The sequence below is a fragment of the Liolophura sinensis genome, chromosome 8, assembly GCF_032854445.1.
Source record: "Liolophura sinensis isolate JHLJ2023 chromosome 8, CUHK_Ljap_v2, whole genome shotgun sequence".
Lineage (NCBI taxonomy): Eukaryota > Metazoa > Mollusca > Polyplacophora > Chitonida > Chitonidae > Liolophura > Liolophura sinensis.
Genome location: NC_088302.1, coordinates 53,375,203 through 53,399,382, shown reverse-complemented (window position 1 = coordinate 53,399,382; position 24,180 = coordinate 53,375,203). Strand labels below are relative to the sequence as shown.

General features: G+C 40.7%; 1 protein-coding gene across 1 annotated transcript in view; it reads right to left on the bottom strand.

The window, feature by feature from the left end:
• Window positions 1-1,380: 1,380 nt before the first annotated feature.
• Window positions 1,381-24,180, bottom strand: part of LOC135472922 (uncharacterized) — a 33,228-nt gene continuing 10,428 nt past the window's right edge. Inside the window, exons 2-12 of the mRNA XM_064752654.1 lie at window positions 16,672-16,758; window positions 16,157-16,233; window positions 14,948-15,838; window positions 13,859-13,937; window positions 11,648-11,755; window positions 11,036-11,203; window positions 10,179-10,400; window positions 9,391-9,525; window positions 7,494-7,623; window positions 4,102-4,182; window positions 1,381-3,385 (exon numbers count right to left, since the gene is read on the bottom strand). Coding sequence (XP_064608724.1) covers window positions 3,302-3,385; window positions 4,102-4,182; window positions 7,494-7,623; window positions 9,391-9,525; window positions 10,179-10,400; window positions 11,036-11,203; window positions 11,648-11,755; window positions 13,859-13,937; window positions 14,948-15,838; window positions 16,157-16,233; window positions 16,672-16,758 — 2,062 coding nt within the window. The 3' untranslated portion in view covers window positions 1,381-3,301. The remainder of the gene's footprint in view (window positions 3,386-4,101; window positions 4,183-7,493; window positions 7,624-9,390; window positions 9,526-10,178; window positions 10,401-11,035; window positions 11,204-11,647; window positions 11,756-13,858; window positions 13,938-14,947; window positions 15,839-16,156; window positions 16,234-16,671; window positions 16,759-24,180) is intronic.

Genomic DNA, 24,180 nt, shown 5'->3' with positions numbered 1-24,180 from the left:
ATAAACAAAGGGAAAAATATGCAACTATTGTGGAAAAAGAATATGAGGTAAATTTGGGGAAAGGCAGTCATGTTCACTTTAACAACGAAGACGCGTGATCCGAAAATGGTGCTTTGCGAAGTTCAGATGCTATCTTAGTGGATGCGTTGGTTAAATTGCGACGTTATGATCTTTATTATTCTCGCGTTATAAGGTGATGTGAATTCAGAATTGCTTTAAGTCCACAGGAAACCTGTTTTTATGGCTTACAGCTTTGAGGACAGTCCAAGCGACAGGACCGAGTTTTAGATTTGTATATATAGAGATTCAGAGGTTTTAAGTTGGAAACATGGGAACATGGTCTACCGATCTCAGAGCCATATGTAAATGTACTCTTAAAGCTGCAGGGTGGTAATAGCGTATGTATACAATCCTATGGCATTTATTAACCAGTACTGACCAACCGGAGGTCTAGTGACAACTATAGTAGGATTTGATTCGAAGGGAAGAGTAATCCCTCTCACCCCCGGTTATACAGCATACAGACAGGCATGTATTATTCTGTATGTCACGTGTCAAATTTCACTTTTAAAATGGCCTAGGATCGTTGTGTTTTGGTTAGTTTCACCGCGAGTTATCATACATTTGACAAATAAACGTTGATCCGGCGGGGCACTTGGTTGCGTGTGACCGGACTAAAATCTAAAATTGCAGTAACACCACTACTTTTGGTCAGAACATTTACACGCGTACACTGCATTTTTTCTGTATTGTGGCGATTTTGAAATTGTGGTCGTTTCATACTGTACGTGAGCTTAGTTGCCAGCCAGGCAAGGTCATTAGCAGAAATGAGAGATGGGCTAGTTCTCGTTTAATAAATGACGTTTATTAGCGGTGATAAGTATTACATTCTTTGGCTAAATGTCGTTAACTAAATCGCACAGTAAATCTTCCATTCCTTCCTGAATTTCCGTTAAGCCATAACAATACACTTCTTGAATGTATGGGTTCAAACCCGGTTTTGGAGTTTCCCCTATCTGCTCTACAATGTTACTGACAGTAATAGATCGGCGACAATAAATCAAACAAATTATTTGACTGAATGCCTTTAACTCGTAACCGTTTATTCATTCTACATGTACGCCATGTTTAGAAATATTAGTTATTTTATGCAGTGACGGAAAGGGTGCCAAATTTTGTGTTTTTGATGCGATATACCTTATGTAGGCAGCAGCACAAAAAAGTAGATCTGAGTAATGTCCTTGAAATTGCTCTGCTATCGTGTGATACCATCGACTGTTGACAAAAGTGATCAGGAAGCTAGTAGCGTACCAGGAAGTAAATACTAAACCTTATGTCGTAGATTATCACGAAATCAAACAAACGAGGAGAAATCGATTAGGGTGATAAGTTTTTATTTCAAATTGCACATATCGAGTCGAACCCGGTTCACCAAATACAAAACAACAAAAACTTATGTTATATATAAAATAGCGGCAAAAAGTCTATTATAGAATAAATTACATAATTTAGTATAGCTTTTAAGTCCTATATGGAAGTGGGAGGGGAGCAACAGCATTGAGCAGATTCGGGTGAGGGGTGCTGCGTTAGAGTTCAGAATGAAGTTGTAACGAGGAGATCTAAGGCACTGGCGGGAAGGACACAGGCTGAGAAGTTTGGGGAGTCGTGGGCTTTAGGTGAACAGAGGGTATGATAATCTCTATCAGTTTGATTACAACCACCCAAATCTTAAAAAGATATTCATAACTTAAACTATATGGAAAATCACACATTTGGTAATACGATTAAAAAACATATAATATGTGGCACCTGCCACAACACAAAAGCCAACAATGAAAATATGTTCACATGTAGAATAGACTTTAAAAGTGATCAACAAAGATAAAAGCTATCATATCATATAACATAACTTCAACAATTGCACGAAGTGAAAACCCTCATTTCCTGTGGGATGGTAAAACTTTCCACGGAATTATATACTATGTGATAATATCTCCGATATGGAACAAGAAGAATGAAGTTGTAAAACCGTTCACCAGTGTTGTAAAATCTGCTAAAAGCACACGGTTTATGCATTGACATATAAAATGGACAATATAGATGCAATCTATATAAAGTTTTCAGATCACAGAAGATAGAGTTCACTCCCTTTACAGATTGCACATTATAAATACGTTATACAATAATTGACAGGGGTATATAACCATTTGTTCAGTGCTATGTATCACAAAAACCACACCAAAACCATCTATCACAGCAACTGTTTTATCGTCATCAGAGTCAACGATTTAACAAACTTATCATTCACAAGTCTTGCATTTTCCGCATTTTCGACTCTTATCATTTCGGAAGTATCCGGTAATGGCTGAATAATACAGTGGGCAAATTATCCATACCAATTATCTGTTGATTAGGCAGTGACTACCTGTCGCTTATGTGTATATCCTTATCAACTAGATCCATGCAATCTTGTACCAAACCAGAACCACTTAGACCATAATTAACTGTACCATACTGGAACCATTTGACTCTAATTAACTGTACCGAACTGGAACCATTTGACTCTAATTAACTGTACCGAACTGGAAGCATTTAAACTCTAATTAACTGGCAGCGGTTGTACCCATACTTCCACTCAAACCTTCGTACATCCGTTTCTTCAACGTATTAATGGATGAAGAAGCATATAAGTCATATATCTATAAGATGCATCTTACATATGTAATGTCATGCATCAACATTATCCAGGGTCTGTAATCTATGATCAGAAGAAGAAACCCATTTTGGCTAAATAATGGCATGCGAGAAATAGCCCTTAGCTAAGCCTGTATGCCTATGTATAGGCACCATTTCACATTGCCCCATTATTGCCATGTACGTCATTTAGCCTCGAATTCGTAGAAGCTCAAATGTACATCAAATTGCTCAATATGTAGAGAGACACGCTGGACACGTGCAGCGATACAGCGTATTGTGCTTATTGCAAGCTTATCGATATCTCACTCATCGATTGTTGTTCTAAACTTCTGACAAGAGGTCCGTCAGGAAGGACTGTATCTCTTAGTTTCGGATGCCCGCATCCGCGTCTGTTCGTGCCGAGCCTCGCTCTGGGAGCAGACGACCCTCGGCTGATCCCGCGCCTGGACTGTCGTCTGCTCGACAGGACGGGACCTGCCCAGCCCGCGCGAGTTTGGCACGCTTGTTCGACCGGTCACGTGGACACTCACTGGCCAACCAGCAGCCAATGTGCCTGTGAAGCACTTCGACGGTTTCATTCTCTTTCCAACCATAAGCTTTCGCTTCAGGTGAAAAAAGACCTGTTTCTGAAACCTGACCTGTTGATGCCCTCCGGTTCCGATGAGCTGTGACGTTTGTGAAGAGCGGCCTGAAACAAAGAATACACAAGTGTGAAAACAGACGCCATGTAATTTTAATGTAGGTCAACTTGATGATCACCTGTAGGCCATCGGTCAAGCTGTCGGTTATATGTACATACATTCAACAACATTTCTCAGCCGTTAGATTTCACGGCAAAAATGCCCCCAAAAGGTTTTGTCAAATTTGCCAACATGAGAGAGGTGGTGCTAGGGGACGTGTATTTTGCTACCATTTATGAATTTATATGAACAGTTAGAATAAAACTCTAACTGAGGTAAATAGTCAAGAGGCCGTATTTACCCTGTCACGTGTCACCTGGACTTTATATGCAAACCCAAGTAGGCCTATATGACATACTCTGCTAATTTTGTCTATGTGCAAACCCAAGTATCTGTATAGAAAGTAAAGCTATATCGTAGCACCTATATAAGGCACATATGTTTGACCCAGTTAAACACTTCTGGCCTTGATGTCCACATACAGTGCGTTTAGAACATGTATCTGTTTAGCATTTTACGAGATACGAGCCATTGTATTCCCCATATACACCAATGGGACAAAGGCTATATATGGCTCGGTTTTTCGCCTAAGTGACCTTAGAAAGAGAACAGAAGTGCACCATTCAATGCTGATTTAGAATGTAAAATAATATAAGGAAAGACTGATGAAACATGTGAACGTAGTGTTTCTGTTTGGTAAATGAATAGGTAAAATAAAACTTACGTTGTGGATGAGGCCTTTGGTGATTTCACAGAATTCAGGCCTGCTAAGGGAGTCGTGCGTCCAGCAATCTTTTATCAGATCCTGCAGGAAAATATAAAGTCAAAGTGTGAGTAATTAAAAAGGCTGGATTGCTTTTAATTAACTTTATGAAACTTACGGCTTGGTGTGCCATGAAGAGGAAATGTTGTGTTCAACACCACATAACGAACCATGATTGTACGGTTGGCCTTCAGCGGGGCACAATGATCAGGAGCTTCTCTCCAATGCGGTTGCTGGGAATTCAAGTCCAGCTCCTGCTGGCTTCCTCTTCCCGGCCATATGTTAAACACCAATCAAATAAATAAATACGGTTGGCCTCCAAGTTAACAGCCTGTGACCTTGGTATCATGTTGTCGCGAGATTAGATTTCAAGGACAAAACACACCATGCATGCATGGGCTCTCTTTTACAATTACCTATATTTACATGTGTTTGTTTGAAGGAATGTTGTATTGATATTAGGCCAATGTGTGATAACTTGGTTTGAACTCTAAACATTTTTGCAAAGATAACTAATGCTGTTCAAACCTTTATGGCTCGTTCTCAGCGTGCGATTTGTAGTACCAACTTGTAGCACGCAACCGAGTCGAACCGTCAGAAAATCCGAATCATTTCGACATTTGTCGCATTCAACGAGTTGTGAGCTAGTCGAAAGAAATACGGCCCTTTGTGTTACCAATTTAAGCATGTCAACAACCATGACTATAATCCTACAAATGCTTATACCATGAAAAAGCAGACTGGTGTACCGCTCTCTGCAACCAAGCAATTTATTGCTTACTATCTCTGTCTAGATCTACCACGAAATTACACATCACGTTAATTGCAGTCAAAAAACTCATTATGACAAACGTGCTGACAAAAAAGGCCAAATCTTAGCAACGGAAATGAAGGAGGAAAAAACCCGATATCCGAGACAAGTTGCATGCAACCATGTTAAATGCAATTATTGTCGAACACTAGAAGTCGAATGCTACAAGATGGCACTACAAATCGAATTGTGAGAACGGGCCTTTAGAGGAATTCAGCACACTAAAGCTATTTCTAATTCAAAACTGATCGAAACTTTTAAAGATAAACCGGAAAGGAATGTATTAAGCGAACTGTTCGTTTTCCTGGTACCATAGCAAGCGTCCAATGTGCTACATGATCCCATGTCCGTGTCAGATGCGAGGATTTCCACATGCATTGTTCGGATTATGTATTTCATCAGGAGTGATCTGAATACCTTTCGACACACATCTTGCCATTACTGGATATACCTCGACACTTTCCTCGAACTCCTGTATATACAGGCTGCATTACAAGAACTGCTGGAATGTTCCTGTCTTATCACCAGTAAAATGGCAGGGGGTGACATTTAGAACAGTTGTAAGTACTATCAAACATTCAATCGCTCTAACGCCACCATGGTTATATATTGCAGTCTGTCAGATAGCACCTATTTAAATGGTTCCCTGTTTCCTCGCAATCCATTTATAACATTATGACGTTAGCCATGGAACAGGTTGTAGCAAATCTGCCAATAGCAGATGGACGATTTCTTAGCAGTGAATTTATGTACATGTAACCTATATGGATATTGTTTAAGTAATGTAATGTTATAACGGACGTCCATAACCCTCACAACAGTCAAGTGACCAAGCAAACGAGTTCCTAAATTTGGTTCGTATGTCGAATAAAAAAAAAGCAAAGTGTTTGGATTGGTTCGAATAAGTAGTGATTAGTGATAGTAGGCCTACATACGCCCATGTACATGTATAATTTTGTGTTCTTCTCATAAAACCCTTACTGAAAGAAACTCAAACTTGCACTTCGCTGTGATACATTCAAACAAAATTGATTCAGACATGCCACAAGATTCGAAGACCTGCTTAACTTTAGCTGTTTCAAACATTTAAATGAACAGATAGAATAAACCCCTACCGGAAGTAAACTGACAAGATGCCGGATTTCATCGGTTACGTGTGACCAGTTGCCAACAAACACACTGTTGTCACCACTCTGGGTTTAGTATCCATGTTATAATCTTTTTTACTGTTTCTGTTCTAGCCATTCTGGTTTTAAACAAGATTTTCTAAAGATACGTTCGTAGCCGAACTTCCTTAACCAGGTACAAGTGACCTATGTGAATATCGATAGATTACATGGAAAAGAGCATGGCCTACCCTACATATCTACAGTGTACCTTACGCTTGACTACTCTAGTGCTATTCAACCGAAAAAACTTCATTCCACAAAGCCAGATTGACGTAAGTATATCGAACGGTTAAACGATGACGAGTCATAACACCTATCCAGTACAAGGCAAATCTGCCACGAATTGAACAAATGTGATCATAAATATTTCCTAACGCTGACTTCAGTCAAAAATAATTTTTCGGAATTGCCCTCCAGTTATTATATTTTGGAACCATATTTCCACTTTCAGTTGTTTTCCTTCAGAAGGTGACATATTTACAAGCTGAAACCACTATAGAGTCATTAAGAAAAAACACATGGAGGTTAAATTTTAATGATAACAGTACTAAAAACGTTCCATGTCCATTAATCATTACTGGCTTTCTCAGAAGCACTAACTCCAATCGAAGAAATCTGAACAGGATTGAATGTTCTTGGAAATGAGTTATCTGATCCGGCCCAAATCAAAACCCTGTCAAACATATGATCTGAAAGTCGATGTCGACCTTTGATACGCACAGCAATGTGTACTCAGGGGATAAGGATGAAGGGCATATGTGATGTGTCTTTGTCACTCTATATCAACTAGGTAAACACGTGTGCCAAGCATAGCTTTGTATATGTGAATTGGGGAAGTACGTGAGTGTGGGGGGTCTGGTAAAGAGGAGGGGGAGGGGATTTAATGTTGGATTGCTGAATATATCAACATTACTTCTTGTTTTCAATGGGTGATGCCCAATTACTCTTCTCTCCTCGTCAAATATGGATGAAAAACTGTTAAGTAGGTAAAACGCAAGCACACATACACACGTACATACATACATTGAATGAGGAATTCCTATACTAAGCTGATCGCTAGGAACGGCACGGACTGCAATGTTTTGTACTTGATTTTGGCTAACTGAGCAACTCGAATCGTAACAATGTGGCCATAAACTGGCCAAAGTTCCATACTATCTAATAAACAAAACAGAAACCTCAAACGCAATTCACACAACAATCTCCAGTGGACAAGTATTCTGTAGAGTGCTCATATCCCTCCCACCACCTCCCCAATTCGCAAAAATAAAAATAAAACCTAGATCCATCTTTGTGAACAGGAGAGTCAAAACACGACAACTGGCAATGGTGGGAAAGCTTTGGAAAATGCGGTAATATCAGTGTTTACCTACCTTTACGAAAGACAGGCAGTTGAGGTCAGAAAGCGGCTGCCGATAACCTTTGCCCACTTGATAGATGACCACATCTGGAGGGAGGTCCGAATAGGGAAAATGGCCTGCGAACACTTCATACATCACCGTCCTGAAAGCAATGTAACAATCAGCTTAAATTAAAGATAGTACGAACGTGAAATTGTTCATATTTAAGTCTTCTTCTTCAATATCTATCTTAGTCCAGATTGGCTATCCAGACGCCACATAGTGCATCATCCTACAAGGTATATCTCATCGTCTTCCCATCGACAATAGACTGATAATCACTTAATATCACTGAATTGCAGAATACTCTACGTCATACCCCACATATTTATCACACGTTCTCGATGCAATAATAATCCCGTATTAATTTTAAGTCGTTTTTCTAATAGTTTTTTTTTTTATTACATTGGCTCAGTTTTAGGGAAACGGTCTTAGCGATAAGTGAATGCATCTATACCCTAAGAGGTCAACAGTAAAGGTAATTGTATAAAACGTCATCATGGAAGTCACCTGAAAGTAAATCTCTAGGACCTTCGTCAAACTGGGATCAGAAGCTTCTAGCCCCTCTTTGTTGGTTAAAATTTAACTGTATCCTTTCTGGACATAAAGTTTCCACAGTTACAGGGGATAAAATGGTTGCGAAAATAGTTTTGATAAGATCTCATGAGTAGTTTACAATGCTTTTTGGTTTACTCCTTTAAGGAGTTTCACGGGACACGTTAACAAGCCCTACATCAGCACGATGCAGTTGAATAAGATATATAATGATATGTAATAACCACTGTGGTCTTGAGGCTTTTTTCCCTTTAATTTCGTGGTCATGGTTTTGAGTTTGACGAAGCGCAGTAACCATAAACGTAAACTGATAACGACTGACAAGCACCTGCTCGCAACACGGAGTTTGAAATGAACGTGCTAGCTTCTGCTTGTCAGAATGCGCAGATGTGTGACCTAGTTAGACACAGTTTGCTTTCTGTCTGGATGAAAGAAAATCGTGTATCGATCTGAAAAGTCTTTCCTCGCGATACATGGCAAGGACATTATGTCCACATGGTTTATACCCACAGATGGCGACAACAGGGGCCCAAATAGGTCACGGCCGAAATATTTTATTGTATAAAGCTATGATTAAAAAAAATAGTTTTAACTATACTGATAATAATCAAATACTCAAGATGCAATTCTACACGTGTACTTAAAATCGCCCAATAATAACATCAGGCGTTTTGTACTTTGTAACGTATGACCTACGGGTGCGCTGCTGCACTCATTCTATAAGTTCACCTTTCATTAAATAACAAATAAAATAAAAAAATAAATAAAAGCAATTTTTTTCTTCAGGGTTTGTTACACTTTATAGTTCGCATATGTAAGCCTCCTTAAGAAATTAATTCAGTGAGTAGGAATTGAAGTGAAAGAATTCATTTCTATACAAGGCGTCAGTGTAACATTATATGATACGTTATGTGTACATTAGAACAAATATACGGACCATACATATGTTTTGAGTGCTACTGGGCAGTACTCGCGAGTTTGTTGATATGGTGATGAAAACTCGACATCAGCCATAGGCCGGTATTACAGTGATGTCATAGTCTGCTCGTCGGCTCCCAACGCTTTGCTCTGTGGGCTCGTTGTGGGGTTGGATTTCTTATCGAAAATTTGAACTGTATTTAATATCATGTTTATACTGTGAGAATGAATGCTAAAAACGCCTATCCATTCAGATTCTTTCAGTATTAGCGTCTCTTTATATCTGGTGTACTGAAAAGGCCAATGTTTTAAGCGCTTTAAGGACTGTTACACTACACGGTTTCTTGTAAGCGTAACATTTCTAGAGCGTGACAGATTATCGGTGGATTTTACTTACCCAAAAGCAAACACATCGGTCTCTCGTGTGAATGTTTCGTCAGTCCTCAGCCTTGGGGGCTCCACTCGGACGGTCCTTAACAGTTCAGGGGCGATGTAGGTCAAGTGACCTTTAGGAATACACCCTTTGTCTGACCTGTTGGCAAATCAAATTGTTAGTTGTCATATCAGCTGTTTATCAATGTGTTATGGCGAATCAGTTAAAGGAAAACAACATCTCGCGTTGAACAATATGAAACACTTAGTAAAGAAAATACAAAATATTCCTGTCATAATTTTGTCATTTCATGACCCAAAAACTCTTCAAACACGATCGATGCACTTTAAACCTACGCCCCATGACACCACTATGAAGCAATGATAGCCAAATCAGTACCACACCTGTCCCATTTCTGATCCACTTACTCCGAATCAGCTCATACCCCATGATTGATTGATTGACTGATTGGTGTTAAACATCGTTTAAAGACTTATATATGACTTTTATATGAAAGCGGCCAACTTTATGGGTGGAGGAAACCGGAGTGCCCAGAGCAAACCAACAACTTTTACCTAACAAATCTTTCGACTAAAAGCCGCATCCTAAACAGTAACAAATGGATTCCGCCAGCGCTTTAAGCATCTAAGTCCCTATCCCTTATGAGCAACATGTTGGATTTCTTACCTCACCAATTAGATGACAGCGGCTAACTCATCTATCCGATTTCTCATACAAATCATACCCAGACTCGCTCTTTTAGTAATCAAACAATCAATAAATCAACCAACTACCGACAACAGCCAACATACCTATCACATTTCTGCTGACTCATGCCGTGATCCATGATGGAGATTTTCACTTTCGGTTCAAGGAAGATGTTTTTCGTGTTGAGCCTCCTAAGGATGATACCTTTAGCGTGGAGGTAGCCCATAGCCTGGGCAATCTGCCGGATTATCTGTACGCGCATGTGCAGCTGCATCTTCTCCCCCTTTATATGGATACTCTCGTAGAGAGAAGGTCGCCGGCTCAACCTGCAACAAACACAAAGTTTCGAATGTCTTAAAAGTTTGTCGTGGGATCATGAGGAATTTACCTAAAACAACTGCTCGTAGCTGTTGTCATAGATACACTGCCAGGCGTTAGCATGGTGACTTTCCAATGAAATATCTATGGATGTAAATGGAAACTCCAGAGTTTACTAAAATGACTTCAAATGTCCAAACGTTATGTTGAGCATAGCAAAAGAAGGCAACAACATCTGCCCAAATTTCTCTCATATGCCGTGTGTTAGTTGCATGCTGTTCACACAAATGAATCCCTTATCTGTTTCCGCTGATATCTTCACAACTCTGGTAGACCCTCCAACCTCAGGAGTACATACGAACTGGATTCAATCTCGCACTGGGAGGTTGAATTTAATAAAGACTTTTCACTTTTTCATTCAACTGGTTCTTTATGTTAACTGCTTACAAGATCACTAGTAATCTCTTGCCATTAACATATAGGCAGCCATGGTCTACCGTCTAATCATACCCCAAGTGTAGAACTTTTGAGGTCCTCTGCAGAGCTACCGTTCAAGAAGAACACTTTGGCGTGTCATTTCAAGCGGCCACATAGTACATGCTAAGGCACTGATCAAGCAACAATCAGGATAACTTGGACTTACCCGCTGACAACTGCTAGCGTCGGAGGTTCCAGACACGCCCCCATGAACAGCGTAATGTTGTCATGACGTATCATGCTCATGTTGGACACCTCCCGCAGAAAGAACTTTACCTCCTCATCGTCCAGGTCACGGAATGTGTGGATGATGACGTCACCATGCCACCTGCCTCTGTAAACGTGATACAGGAAGACCGTCATCATTTCACTCCTACCAGTAATCTTGATGAGTCTGAATAAAGTTTGCCATTGTACTGACCAGCCTCAGTCATTTGCTTATAAACTAAACAATAACAGTATAAATACCAACAACCTACACTGAAGGACGTTATATATATTAAAAATATGAATTGGTTTTCGAATTTTATCTGACGTTCAAGTTAATTTAGACGATTATAAATGTCCGTCTACCTTTGTTTGATTTTGGATGTTCTCATTATCGCATCGAAAACCGTTTACTGTCTTCTGATGTAAACACGTTCTTACAATGATATGGCAATACTGACGAAGTGGCGTCAAGCTATAATCATTCACTCGTTTATACTAAGGCATTTACCTACACAGTTCTCCTTAGAACGACAAATTTGTCGTTGGTAAGTTCCGACGAAATGCTCACCTGTGGATTTGCTGTCGACGGCCACTTCTAATACATTCCCCAAACTCCAAATCAGCGAACGGTATGGTACAGTCTCCTAGTGAATCACTCAGGTTAGACGCTTGCCGTCTGCAACGAAAAGTTTGATACATCTTTATTGTGACAAATGTTCGCAACTGAACACAGAACCCCGCACACCCCGGGTTATTGTTATTCATTTATTTCATTCTTTCTTTCAGCTCGTGAACAATTTTCGCCCATCAAATAAATAAATAAATCAAGAATATTTTCCTTATTCGACAACAGTCAGGCTTATAGGTGATGGGAAAAGCGGCAGAGTACGTTGGATTAAGGACCTATTTTGTGCATCGAGAACGACGCATTAAACGACTGGGCCAGCGAAGAAAGAAATCGGTACCGCATGGATTTGGCCCTTTGCGGATGTATCAAATCCCCCTCCAACAATAATTTTTTTCTGAATACATATGCTTTATTATAGTGAGTTGGAAATAGAGCGTTCCGGATTTTCATTTCTGCGGAAAACAGTGTCTGCCTGAAATGCATAATTTTGACAGAATACAAACTAAATTTAAAATTGTGTTATGCTGGTAGAGGAGAATTGAATGCATAATTTCTGCATAATGTTGTATAAACATATCTGGAGTCAACAGTGCGGAATGATGACAGGTACTGCATACGAATGGCTATAGCGTGAAATAGCCTGTGAACAGCACTGCAGTGGCTTTCTGTCGATGACCCAGTTTGCGGGTTGGGGTTGGCCGATGATTGACACCCTGTTTCGTCGATGAGCCAAAAGACCACCTTACAGGGTCTTTTCCTCTAATTTGAGTCAACACGTTTTGATAAAACAACGTCAAAACCACTATTTCTTCAACAAAATAATATTTTGGAGAGCAAGCCGGAATGTGAGTTGAACAAAACTTGAATCCTGTTGATTTTTTTTCTATATTTGCACACATTAGCTTTGGTGAAAAGTAGAGACACAGTAGCTTCACTGAGAAGACTAACTGTATGAGTAAGTCCACCACAAGAAGTTAGCCGTTGGGTACAAAAGCGAATTAGCTGTACATGGGTTATTCCGAGGCTATAGTGTTGCGTTTGTGCCTTCACCAATGTGTTGGGTAAAATATGTTCACCAGAAAAGCCAAATTCTTGGAGAAGAAATCATTTCGTTGATATTTAGTCATGGAGACAAGGCAAAGAATGTTTTAGTAATTAAAATTGCTGAAGATCCACGTCTTTTTAAAATGGGACAGTTCCTAAAATGAAGTACGCCTGATTTATCAGGAACCAACCTACCCAAAGCACCTTACGGCGGTTTTCAAACTGTGCGGAATAGGGCGATTAAAAAATATAACCACCGGGGGCCGATGAAGTACACTTATCCAATTTCAAGGATTTATTTTGCCGATAACCTTGAAGGAGTACCACTTATCAACCCACAAAGGCTGTGTGGCAGAAACCCCCTCTCCAGCAGCTGGCAGTTTCAGAATGCGCGACATGGCTATTCCAGTGTATACTGTAGAGGGGACAACCACCTCAAGTCTGCCAGCATTCGTCTATATCTAAATTATTCCAACACTTGGAAAGTTTATTCTATATGACGAAGAGTTTGGGAAAAACAGAAAACGAAAAATATAGCAATGCTGGATATTTGATACAAAACAAGCACATCATCAGCACACATCAGTCGCAAATATAAGTCCATGTGGAAAAATGATTTTGCCTATGGCAGCCTGCTCAAAATAGAAGCATGTTTTCAAGAAGACTACCCAACAAGAGTCTGAAACAGCCAGTTGGTTAATACAATCCATCAAGCTGTCACAAGTTGACACAGAAATCGTCCATCAGCTAGCTGTACTCATGGTGCGCAGAGCGAAAAACAAACCAACCAACCAATGTAACGTTGCACACTTTATCAGCAGACTGGAACTTCTTAATTGTACGTTACCACTTGCTATTGGAGAAAAAATCTGTACGTGAACAAATGACTTTAATTTTCATTTTGTTTTTATTATTCTTTAATTCATGTTAACACGATCAGTTGTAAACCATCGGCCTCTGACAAAGTTACTGGCCCACTAAAAGGTGACTAAAAATTTCCATTTTAAATATGAACGGTTTATACAGGATAAATTGTGAGTGGAATAAACATTTTTGCTTTTGAGTTTTTAAACCCACTGTGACAAAATGTTTGTATATTTGACCTACCTGGACAAAGGGTTGAAAAACTGCTCACTCAGCTCATCAACATATACATGTACTTCATCCCTCACCTCGTCGGGCGGACCTGAAAGAATAATATGTTTACAGCTATAGAACCTTGGACTAAATCAGGAAAGATTACATGACAGCCTTAAAGAACGTGTCTTTGACCATGTTTGGTCGTATGAAATATTCACAACAACCAGGCTACTGAAGTGCGTCCATGAAATTTATTTTATCTCAATGGATCTCCAGAGAATGATATTCTGGCAGCCGCAAGTGCTTTAACCGGGCTAAAAATACCGCTCGTTCATTGATTCGCAATGAATGAGCCGAAAATAGAGTAGGTGGTCTTCCTAGCACCGCCATATTCATCGATTGTGTCTAAAAGCAGACTTAAGAAATCAGCAATCCTTCTGGTGACCAAAATAAACGAAAAATCCAATTTTCCTCACGGGCTAAGCAACCATAAAAAGCGGCCAGTGAAGGAATCTTTTAAATAATCTTATCCAGGTGCTATTTTTATTCAATTAACAGCTGATTTATTTCACATGACTTCGTTTAAGCGGCAATGAGGCAATAATTCTGGCCACCGGTGAAAAGCAATGACGCGAACGTGGAACACACCATTCCACCGGCGTGGACGTCCACCGCCCCTGTCCAGACAGCTAGCCAATCGATACCTACCCACAAAACATAGGCAATATTATTTTCGGATAATATTGCCAACTAATGCGATATATTGATAAATTTGCGTGAGTGCCCTGTTTGCCGTTATAATAAATAGCACTGCTGCCTCAAACTAGGGAGAGAGCATTTCTTCACCTGTACTGTGAACTTGTATGACATGCCCGTAAAGGAGTGTGTACAGGTGATGCGAAAAAAATACGCTGAAAAAATGTGTAAATGGAAAGCAAGTCCGTCAAAAGCATATCAATTATGATGAACATACTAATTGGGTACAGATTGGTAAGAGCAAATGAGGTAAATTAGCAACGTAAAAACGTCCACGTGTAACCAATGTGGACAGCGCAAATACTAGCTTGCTCTTTCAAAAAGCTTTTGGATATTAACATATGATCATCGTGAACCTACCGTATTCCTGGCTGGGATATGCGAGCAGAGGCCACGTGGAGCACAACGCTAGACCTAGTTTTCCATCGTCACAGTCTGTCGAGCTTTTGGATGAAGTTTTGTGAGGACAACTTAAAGTCGTCGTTAATGAAGTGTGGCGGCGTTCTCTAGCTCTGTTATTTATCTTGGAATGCCTGGACAACTGAAGAGACCAGAACTTATCCACCGGAAGGAAAACTTCATCCTGGAATTCTTCTTGAAGCGGTTGCTCTCCAGCAACAAGACATTGTGGATCCTGGAAGTTTGCCGATGCAGCTTCCTGGCAGTTGGCTGATGGTTCATCCAGGGGATGCCCCGCTGCTGCCTCTGGGAAGTGACCTATCGGAAAATCTTGGAAATGGGCCGACCGCTCCGAGGACCCGCTCTGCACCAGGCTATCCACAATGTCCGTTACCTGCCCGTCCGCTAGGGCAATGCCAAAGGTGGCACTGCTGAGGGACGATGTCGTTGAATAACTACAACACGAGCAACTGTCCGACGAGGACATCGTATACGGACGAGAGAAGGAAAACTCTCTGTTAGTTTCTATGGGAGAATTCAACACGACCTCGTCAAAACTAACATAGCCAAGGTCGATGCCTAGCCCTGAGCCTTTACGGCTGTTTCGTTTTTTGTCCCCAGGTCTCATGCCTGTCGGAGTAGGGTTTTTCTTCTTTGACAGCAACCACTGGCAAAACCTTTCGTACAGATTGGAGAGGACGCCACCATCTTTGCTGACCCTTCCTTTCATATTACAGGTGCAAATGTCGGACACTTCAACGTGGAAACTTCCACAGCTGTCAGCGCAAGGTAAAATGACGAAGTTCGAGTTGACTTCATTGGCTTGCAAAACTTTTGACCAGTGGGTCTCTCCTGAAAAAAAAAGATCATGAAGAAAATGTTTCAACTGATGGAGGCATTCTACCCCAGGGGATTGTTATCTACACAGTTCTACAGTGTCTACAATCCATTGCAAAAAGCACCTTACCATTCGCATTCCAAATGATATACACTGGCAGCCCTGCTATTAAATGACAATGGTAACTGAATTTCGCGAGAACATGGCGTAACCCTCATTGTGAGGGTATCTTTTGATCCCAAATTGTAACCACTTAATGCTTAAAAGTACACATAATGAATATTACAGGAGCAGTTACACATGTACATATGTGCAGCAAAAACACCTTTTACCTCTTTTCGTTCGCTTGCGTGCGCATCTCCTGCAGCTAGTTGTCCCAGAATGCTTGCATCGTCGTTTACATCGACCGCTGTAATTTAGGAAAACACAGACATTAATCACTGGGGCACATTTGATAGGTTGACTGTGCAAAGGGTTTTCGTGAATAAACACATCTACTTTAGCCTTCTACTTAAAATATCGCCAATCGGACGAACTGTACACTTCACACACTTATATTCTGAGTTTTATCATTATACAAAACATCCCTTTAATCTTCATGAGCCAGCACTTTCCTTGAAACATTTATGTATCTTTGACATACATGTAGACAGGTGCAAGGTAAAACAAAAGTGCATGATAAAGAGACAGTCAGCCAGACGAATAGTAATTAGGCCCCTGTGTTTGACGGCTGCAAATGTATCCCATCAGCACCAGGTTTTGCCGATCACACTGGACAGGGGGAAATAGCCGAGCACACATGAAGGCCTAGTGAAAACTATGGTAAGGCACACAGCGGCAGACTTACCTGCAATGCTTGCAATGGTACAGCTTGTTGAAGATTGCCTTTCTGCAGGTGCTGCAGCGTTCGTGGTTCCCTAATTCGGCAGTCATGCTGCAAAACACAAGCACTTATTTTCAGTAAAGAGGGGTTACAGCCACAGTACAGCTTATGTCCACGAACAGCTATTCGCCCGGCGAAACTACTCTACCAGCTGACTACATAACGGCCTAATATATATAAAATCGCTATCTGTGACGTAATGATTTTTTGAACTCAGGGACTTGTGACGTCAATGCTTTGCCACGCAAAGATAAATGCCAGCGATACAGCCCACACCTGAGGCCAGGCGACGGACATCTGTATACAGTAACGAAGGTTTCCGCATCAGGTGTAAAGACCAGTTCATGTCTAAACGTGGAATCCGGTGGCCGTGCCGTTCTGTAGCCCCGAGACAATCGATAATGAAGAAATCGGCCAAATATTGATTAAAATGCTTTAAGAATGTTCTTGATCAGTCTAAAATAACAGTTCATCAGTGGAATTCTAACGCCACAGGAAAATCAGAATTTCACAACAACAGTTGGGTGATATATCGGGATTTGCTCGGGGACAGCAGGTTACACTTAAGGCGTTTACGTTATGTCGTAATTGCGAGTTCACAGGTGTGTCTATCGACAGACAGCCTGGGGGCACCCACTGCTGTGTCCACCCTAGCATATTCTAAGTGCCAAAGGTTAAGTGATTTGTACATTGATTAATTGAAATACTGGATGATTTTATGGATTAACGTATTGGTAAATTAATTGGTAAGTGGTTAATCTAACACATAATGTGTGGATACATGCCTATGTTACACACTGATCAATTACCAAGTGAGATGTACTGATAAATTTACTGATTGAATTGATGATTTTAATTGATTGGCGTGAATGATTTCAACATATGAGATAATAATATTTGGGTATAACTTTATATCAACGGTGATATTTATTATCAACTGTGGTGGCATAATATATTAAGGCACAGAACAAATGAAAATACCATAATAAAAGATACAATATTAACCAAGATTAAGAGGCATATGGCAACAAGAAGTATTGAGATCAAGGACTTCTATGTCCCCATAGGAACTTTCCAGATAAACACCAGATAACGCTAACGGCGATATATGCTTTGTTTTGTTTACATCACACTTCATATTCATATGCGAGATAATAGCGGTTTTGATAAGTAAATTGTCTATTCATAAACGGGAGCTTTACCCTTATATTATTATGCAAATCATTGCTTTATGTCATCATCGCACTTGCGTGAACAGTTGCAAATAAAGTGCCAAGTGGAATATTAATCTGAAATTCGAGTTTGGCACCTGGAGCGTGGTCTATGTTATAATTGCCGGGGAACTTCACAGAAAACTTGTGATTACTTTTATTTGATATGCCACCAACCTAATGTTATAAATCACCTTTCCTTGTATAAGAACTGCGTGCTATTTGTGGCTGGAATTTTGCGATTATGTCAATGCAATGGTATTTAACGTTCTAATTTGTCTACATCCTAAATGGCTTGGTAATGTGAAAGAAATATTTACTTCCCAATGGTCCTTAGATTAATCTTCCTTGTGTGCGATATGCCTATTTCAGTTATTAAATGCATTTTGCACTGGGTTCATTTCTTTAGTTGATTCGAAGCGTAGCCCGCGGTGTACATGAATCATATTACTTAAGTCTTTGTTTGTCCAAAAACAAGAATCTTCGAGATAATAGACAGGTGATACTGCCGGCGATGTAGTTCCTTTGTTTACCTGTACAAAATCTCCGTTAGTTCTTTAATTCAAACGAACACATTTACGTCATAACCAGCACTGAATTTTGTCTGATCTCCTGCTCTCCATTCGATGAAATCAAAAGAAGTGCATTTCAAAATAAGTGCCGCATTGGCCACATGCGTATGGCTTATAGCTGTCCGAGTTTCTGGAGAGAAAACATTTGCAGCTGGAGACAACGGTTGTCAACACCTTCTGGCCACTGACTAAGTGCCCATAAGTGATCAACATTGCACGTGCTACTTATTATTGTTTACGACGTGCACGACCTTGGATAGAACAGCCCTTCTGAAAACACGAAAGTTGCATACTCTTGGCAAAATATGGAGTGGGTTTTATAGAGTATATAGTTCATCTTAATGGCGTATGGAATCGACGTAAACAATCTATGATCAGGGCAATTATACCGTAAAGTACATCGTCCTTTGATGTTATAACCTGGTGCCGATGTGATTTCCAACTGAAAAAAAATCCCTACCATAAATATATTTGAAATTTGCAAAAGTCGATGCCGTTAATTTATTTATTTGTTTGACAATGGGTTAACCCCATACTAAGAAATTTTCTTCACTTGTACGATGGATGTTAGTTCTATGGGTGCAAGTAACCGAGGTGCAAACCTTCGACCTTTGGCAAAGTTGCTGACGACACATCGTATTGATGGAAGACAAGTGGTCTTCAGCAAACGATGGCCATAGACTCCTCGGTACGGCCATGCACACGAACGTCTTATTGTCACAAAGGTCCCAGGAACTGTGGGAGCGGAATTTACAAAGTCTCTGTCTTATGCCGCTGTATAGAAGTTAGCGTCAGTATTATTCCAGTCTCGAAGGTCCAAACAATCTATATGTTATATCTGTCAGATCAGGTTTTGTTTTCCAACTCATGAAGGTATGTCGCTGGAAATGTTGTACCATATCAGTGGCTAAGAACATGTATCACACCAAGGACAGTAGAGGTGACGTGCAAAAGAATTTCTTGGTCAAGTGCTGATAGCGAAATGCGCACTGCAGGAGAGGCCATGAGATTCAACATGGCTGCGAGTGAAAGTCACCTATAATTCTACTAATATAAGTATGTTTCGTTTTAGTCTGTGGCATTGAACATCAGTGTAGCTACGTTTTTACCATGGTACATTGAAGTGTAGCTGCGTTTTCACTATGTTACGAGGCAGCGGATTGGTAAAGTTACAACGGGGTGTTTACACCTGTCAACAGTTCACTTTAAGACAAACTTGCGTTATCACAGATGATCTATACAACCTTATTTTTTAAAAACCTTAAATCCCACTTCGTTTACTTCCTACATATCATCTTTAAAATCGTGCAGTACCTTAGAATGCGGAAGAATTGGTCGCAGCTTTACTCCAATATTCATTAACCCTTTTTACTTCTCCATCTGTTCTTCTAAGGCTACAGTAACTTAGAACATGAAACACTAAGAAGAATCTGGATTAGAACTTCCACCGGAGTTCTAAAGAAAATGTGTGATACATCCAACCGGACAATCCTGTTTGGTTTCAGCGCTCGTAGACCATTTTCCCAGCAAGTCATGCTGGTTGCAGATAACTAAAGTTCCAGGCGACCAATCAAGTGTGGTCTCCGGAGAATTGACAGATCAGCGCCACTAGATGGCGCTTGGTTAATTGAAGGAAAGGCTAGCGGGTTGTCAGCAGCAAACAAGGCCCGGGGAGGCCGGTGGCGTGCCGCTACCGTATCTCCCCCATTAATGGTAGAAATCCGGCTAGATCCTCGCATATTTCCCGAGCGACCTACCCCTGTCTGTAAAACATCGTCTCGCAGGCTGCACCATTACGACCGATATCGAGGTCATGCGACCTGGAGTTTATCTATTAGACTCGTGGCTCGGCCTTGCTCTAGTCTTGTGGAGACCAATGCTTGCTGCACAAGCCACAAATGTACGCAGAGCTGAGTAAGAGCTACGGAGCAGCATGGCAATTATACATGGCACGGGAACAATACCCGGGATCTTTGCCGCTTGTGACCGTCTTGCTCAATCTTGGAATCAATAAGCAACGCTGGTGATTTAAACGTCTTTCTAAGCAGTGTGATGTGCAATTTGTTTATAGACCCAAAATATCCATAAAATGCACGTACTACAGATGTTGCCCTGACTTTGCTTGCTGATAAAAGCTCTGCAATGCAGAGGCTGTCCCGTGCCTCCGAATGGAGCGATGTCCAACTTGTGTTGCCTCAAAACTCCGAATATGACAGACATATGTAAGGTATAACAAATGTTCTACAACCCATTGGAAGAGCGCGTTTCTCTTAAGCTTTTAATGATAGCTGTTGTCAAAACGTACATCTAAACATGACTGAACTGAACTTCCTTATGGGCTATGCACGAAGACTCGATCAGCCTCTAAACTCCGGGATTGAATACCCACGAAGTTCCTAAATGTATATAAAATCCAGAAGGCATTGCACGTAGGTTTTGTTGAGAACGGAAGAGGTTACATATGCACGAAGGCTATGGTTGCACAAAAGCCCAGGAGGGGTTGTACATGTATATGCACCAAAATTTTGGTTGTTAATGTCGGGAATAGGTTATACATGTATATGCACGAGGGTTCTGGGTGTAAATGTTCGGAAGGGGCTATTTGTGAACGATGGTTCTGGTTGTTGGTCCGAAAGGGGTTATATGTGCAGGATGGTTCTGGTTGTTTAAGTCCGGAAGGGGCTATATATGCACGATTGTCCTGGGTGTAAATGTCCGGAAGTGGCTATTTGTGAACGATAGTTCTGGTGTTAAAGTCCAGAAGGCTCTGTATGTGCAAGAGGGTTCTGGTTATTGAAGTCCGGAAGGGGTTACATGTGAACGATGCTTTTGTTTGTTAAAGTCCAGAGGGTGGGGGGGGGGGGGGGGGGGCTATACATGCGTGAAGTTTCTATATGTAAAAGCGCGAAATGGGGGCTAAATGATGGTTCTGGTTGTAAAAATCTGGAAGGGGCTATACATACACGAGATCTGACGGTCAGACTACAGAGTAAGTTTACAAATCAAGTAACAACAAATCAGTATTACAAAGCTCTATATGAACTAATGCGAATGCATATCTGCGAGGTACATCATTTCATGTAGGGCCTACATCTGTACCATAGAAGTAACAAAACGTAGGCCTACTTTCCATCTGCATGCAGTTATGTTCCCTGGGAATAATACGTCCCAGTTATCTCGCCACATGCTTAGTTCTCATGCGTGTGCCATTTGTTTTGTAAGATGACCTTGCTCAGTGAGTGTTCAAATCCAGCTTCCGTTCGCTATGCTGCGGTTTTGCAGTCAGGAGGTTTGTCGAGTTTCTAGGGCGAGGGTCGCTTGTCTCGGTATTACATAAGTAACACATTTTTGAGCCCGGTGTAAACATGAATTAAATAAATAAATACATCTTATACATGTGAAAATTGTCACATTCGCACCACCACCACTTTCACACGTCCAAAACTGTAAAATCAAATGTGTTAAATTGACAGAATGCTATGTTTCTGAGTGTTGACTCAATACATTTGGCCTGTGCTACTGATACAAATCATTATACTGTATGTGGCACACTTGTTCCTGTTATTTCAACATGGAATCATATTCTGACACCATGTCTTCTAGCATCGCTAAGGAAACATAGTATCATCTTCAATTTACCAGATTGGTTTGTAGAATGTACACATCTGAAGATGTTAAGTTCCTTACACAAGAATGAATCAAAGCTCAAATTTTGAAGTGATCTTTTCAGTTGATAAGTAATTGTGTAGTTGTTGCACAAATAATATGAACAGAAATGTTTTGCCAATTTCCAATACAAGTAATCTGGATATAGTGAGGGTGCGTCTTGTACGAAGAATTGGAAATAACCCTGAAGTTTATACATTTTAGTCCTAAAATAAGTTCTTGTGAGGTTTCGCGAAGTAAGGGTCGAGCGCAAATCTGCACTTCTTAGGGCTTAACTAGAGTGATGTTTAAGCCTGGTGGAGATATACTAGTATACAAAACATATCTCGTTCGCGACATTATAGCGAGGCATGACGGACATCAACGCCAAACTAGAGACAGTTAACTGCAGTCTTTCACACCGACTCCGAGACACCGAAATTTTTCTTACAAAAAAAATCATAAAATATTGATTTCCGGACCGCCTGCCCTAGGTCAGCCTTTTGATAATACTAGCTCCTTCAAAAGCACGTGCAAATCTGTATTACGATTGTCCTTTTTGGACTCCAGTACTGTACCAAGCTTGCTGGTAACTGCATATATATCATATGACTCAAACGACGTCAGCGCAAATCGTTGTGACGACAAAAGACAAGGGTTAACGGGCTCTACACATGCTGCTGCTACCGGAAGCCCAGTGATAATGATGCAAGTACGGTACAGCGATATAGCTAGTCACGTCCTGAAAATATCTGGTAACATTTGGTGTCAGCATCAGTCCCATGGTTTGAATGATGAAGTCTAAGGACACTCGAAAACGATTTTATGACTTTCACTTTCAGAGCCAAACTCAAATTCATCTTCAACAGCAATTAGCTTACGATGTCTAAAAAACTTGTTAAAAAAGTCAGCTAGAATGGGATTCGAAATCATGATAAATGCGCTATATATGCAGGAGACAAATCAGGCTAAACAAATAGCAAACGAATGCTTAACATATTTGAACCTAAGCTATTCAATCGATGAAGTTCACCTTCTATAATATGAAGGAGAACACAATGTTTGTAATGACGCCAAAAAGAGCAACGTGTGTATGACACCATGTTGTAGCAAGGATGTCTATATGCTATGACTGACTCGCACAATATGTGCGCCACATACCAATGCGTTAAGAGTGCTACCATCTAATACGGTACGGCGTGGTACAAGTGGCTATATGCAATGTTTACATCACGAACCAATACCGGTACTGAATGCGTGGTACGTTTTTCAATGTGCAAGCCACGTACCGATAGGAAATATATTGATGATGTTACACTCATCAGTATACAAACCGTGCGCCAAATACGCTGTATTTGCGACAGGCTTGTCAATGTACAAAGTGTACTCACGCTTACCAATACATGTGTGACACACTTATCAGTGTGTATACGCCATGTTATACGTGCTGGAGTAATACACTTCAGGGCCTAGTTTCACAAACGATGTTTGTACGTCACTATTACCGTTTCATTTTCCTATACGTGCGATTATCAAACGTATACGGCATCTTTGTGAAACTGGACACAGATCGCTGCACCGGGTGTAAAGACCACAATTGGCAATGTGAACAAACAGAGGAAACACTTACTTGAAAGCTGTATAGTCGGAGTACAAGTCCATCACGCAGCATGAATGAACGACTGTATCAATGAAGTGGTTTACCATGGCATCATCACAACATTTCGTCTTTTATAAAGACAGCTCGACCTACCACCGTTCCTCAGCGAATAAAACGTGTGGACGCTTTGCCCAAATAAAGTCATAGCCCAGAAAACAACGCATTTTTTCATTACATTCAATAACTATGGGAAGGTTCGCGTAGTAAGATGCTTGTCAAATTAGCATGACTGTCATTTTGATTGGCTGTTCGAGTTTTATGTGGGTTTGGCGTGGAAGCTATAAGATCAGTTCTCACTCATTCTATCTCCACGATGTCTATTTTTAGGCCGGTAAACAGCGTCAGTGACAAGGGGATAACAGCTCCAGCGCACGTTCACTGACGG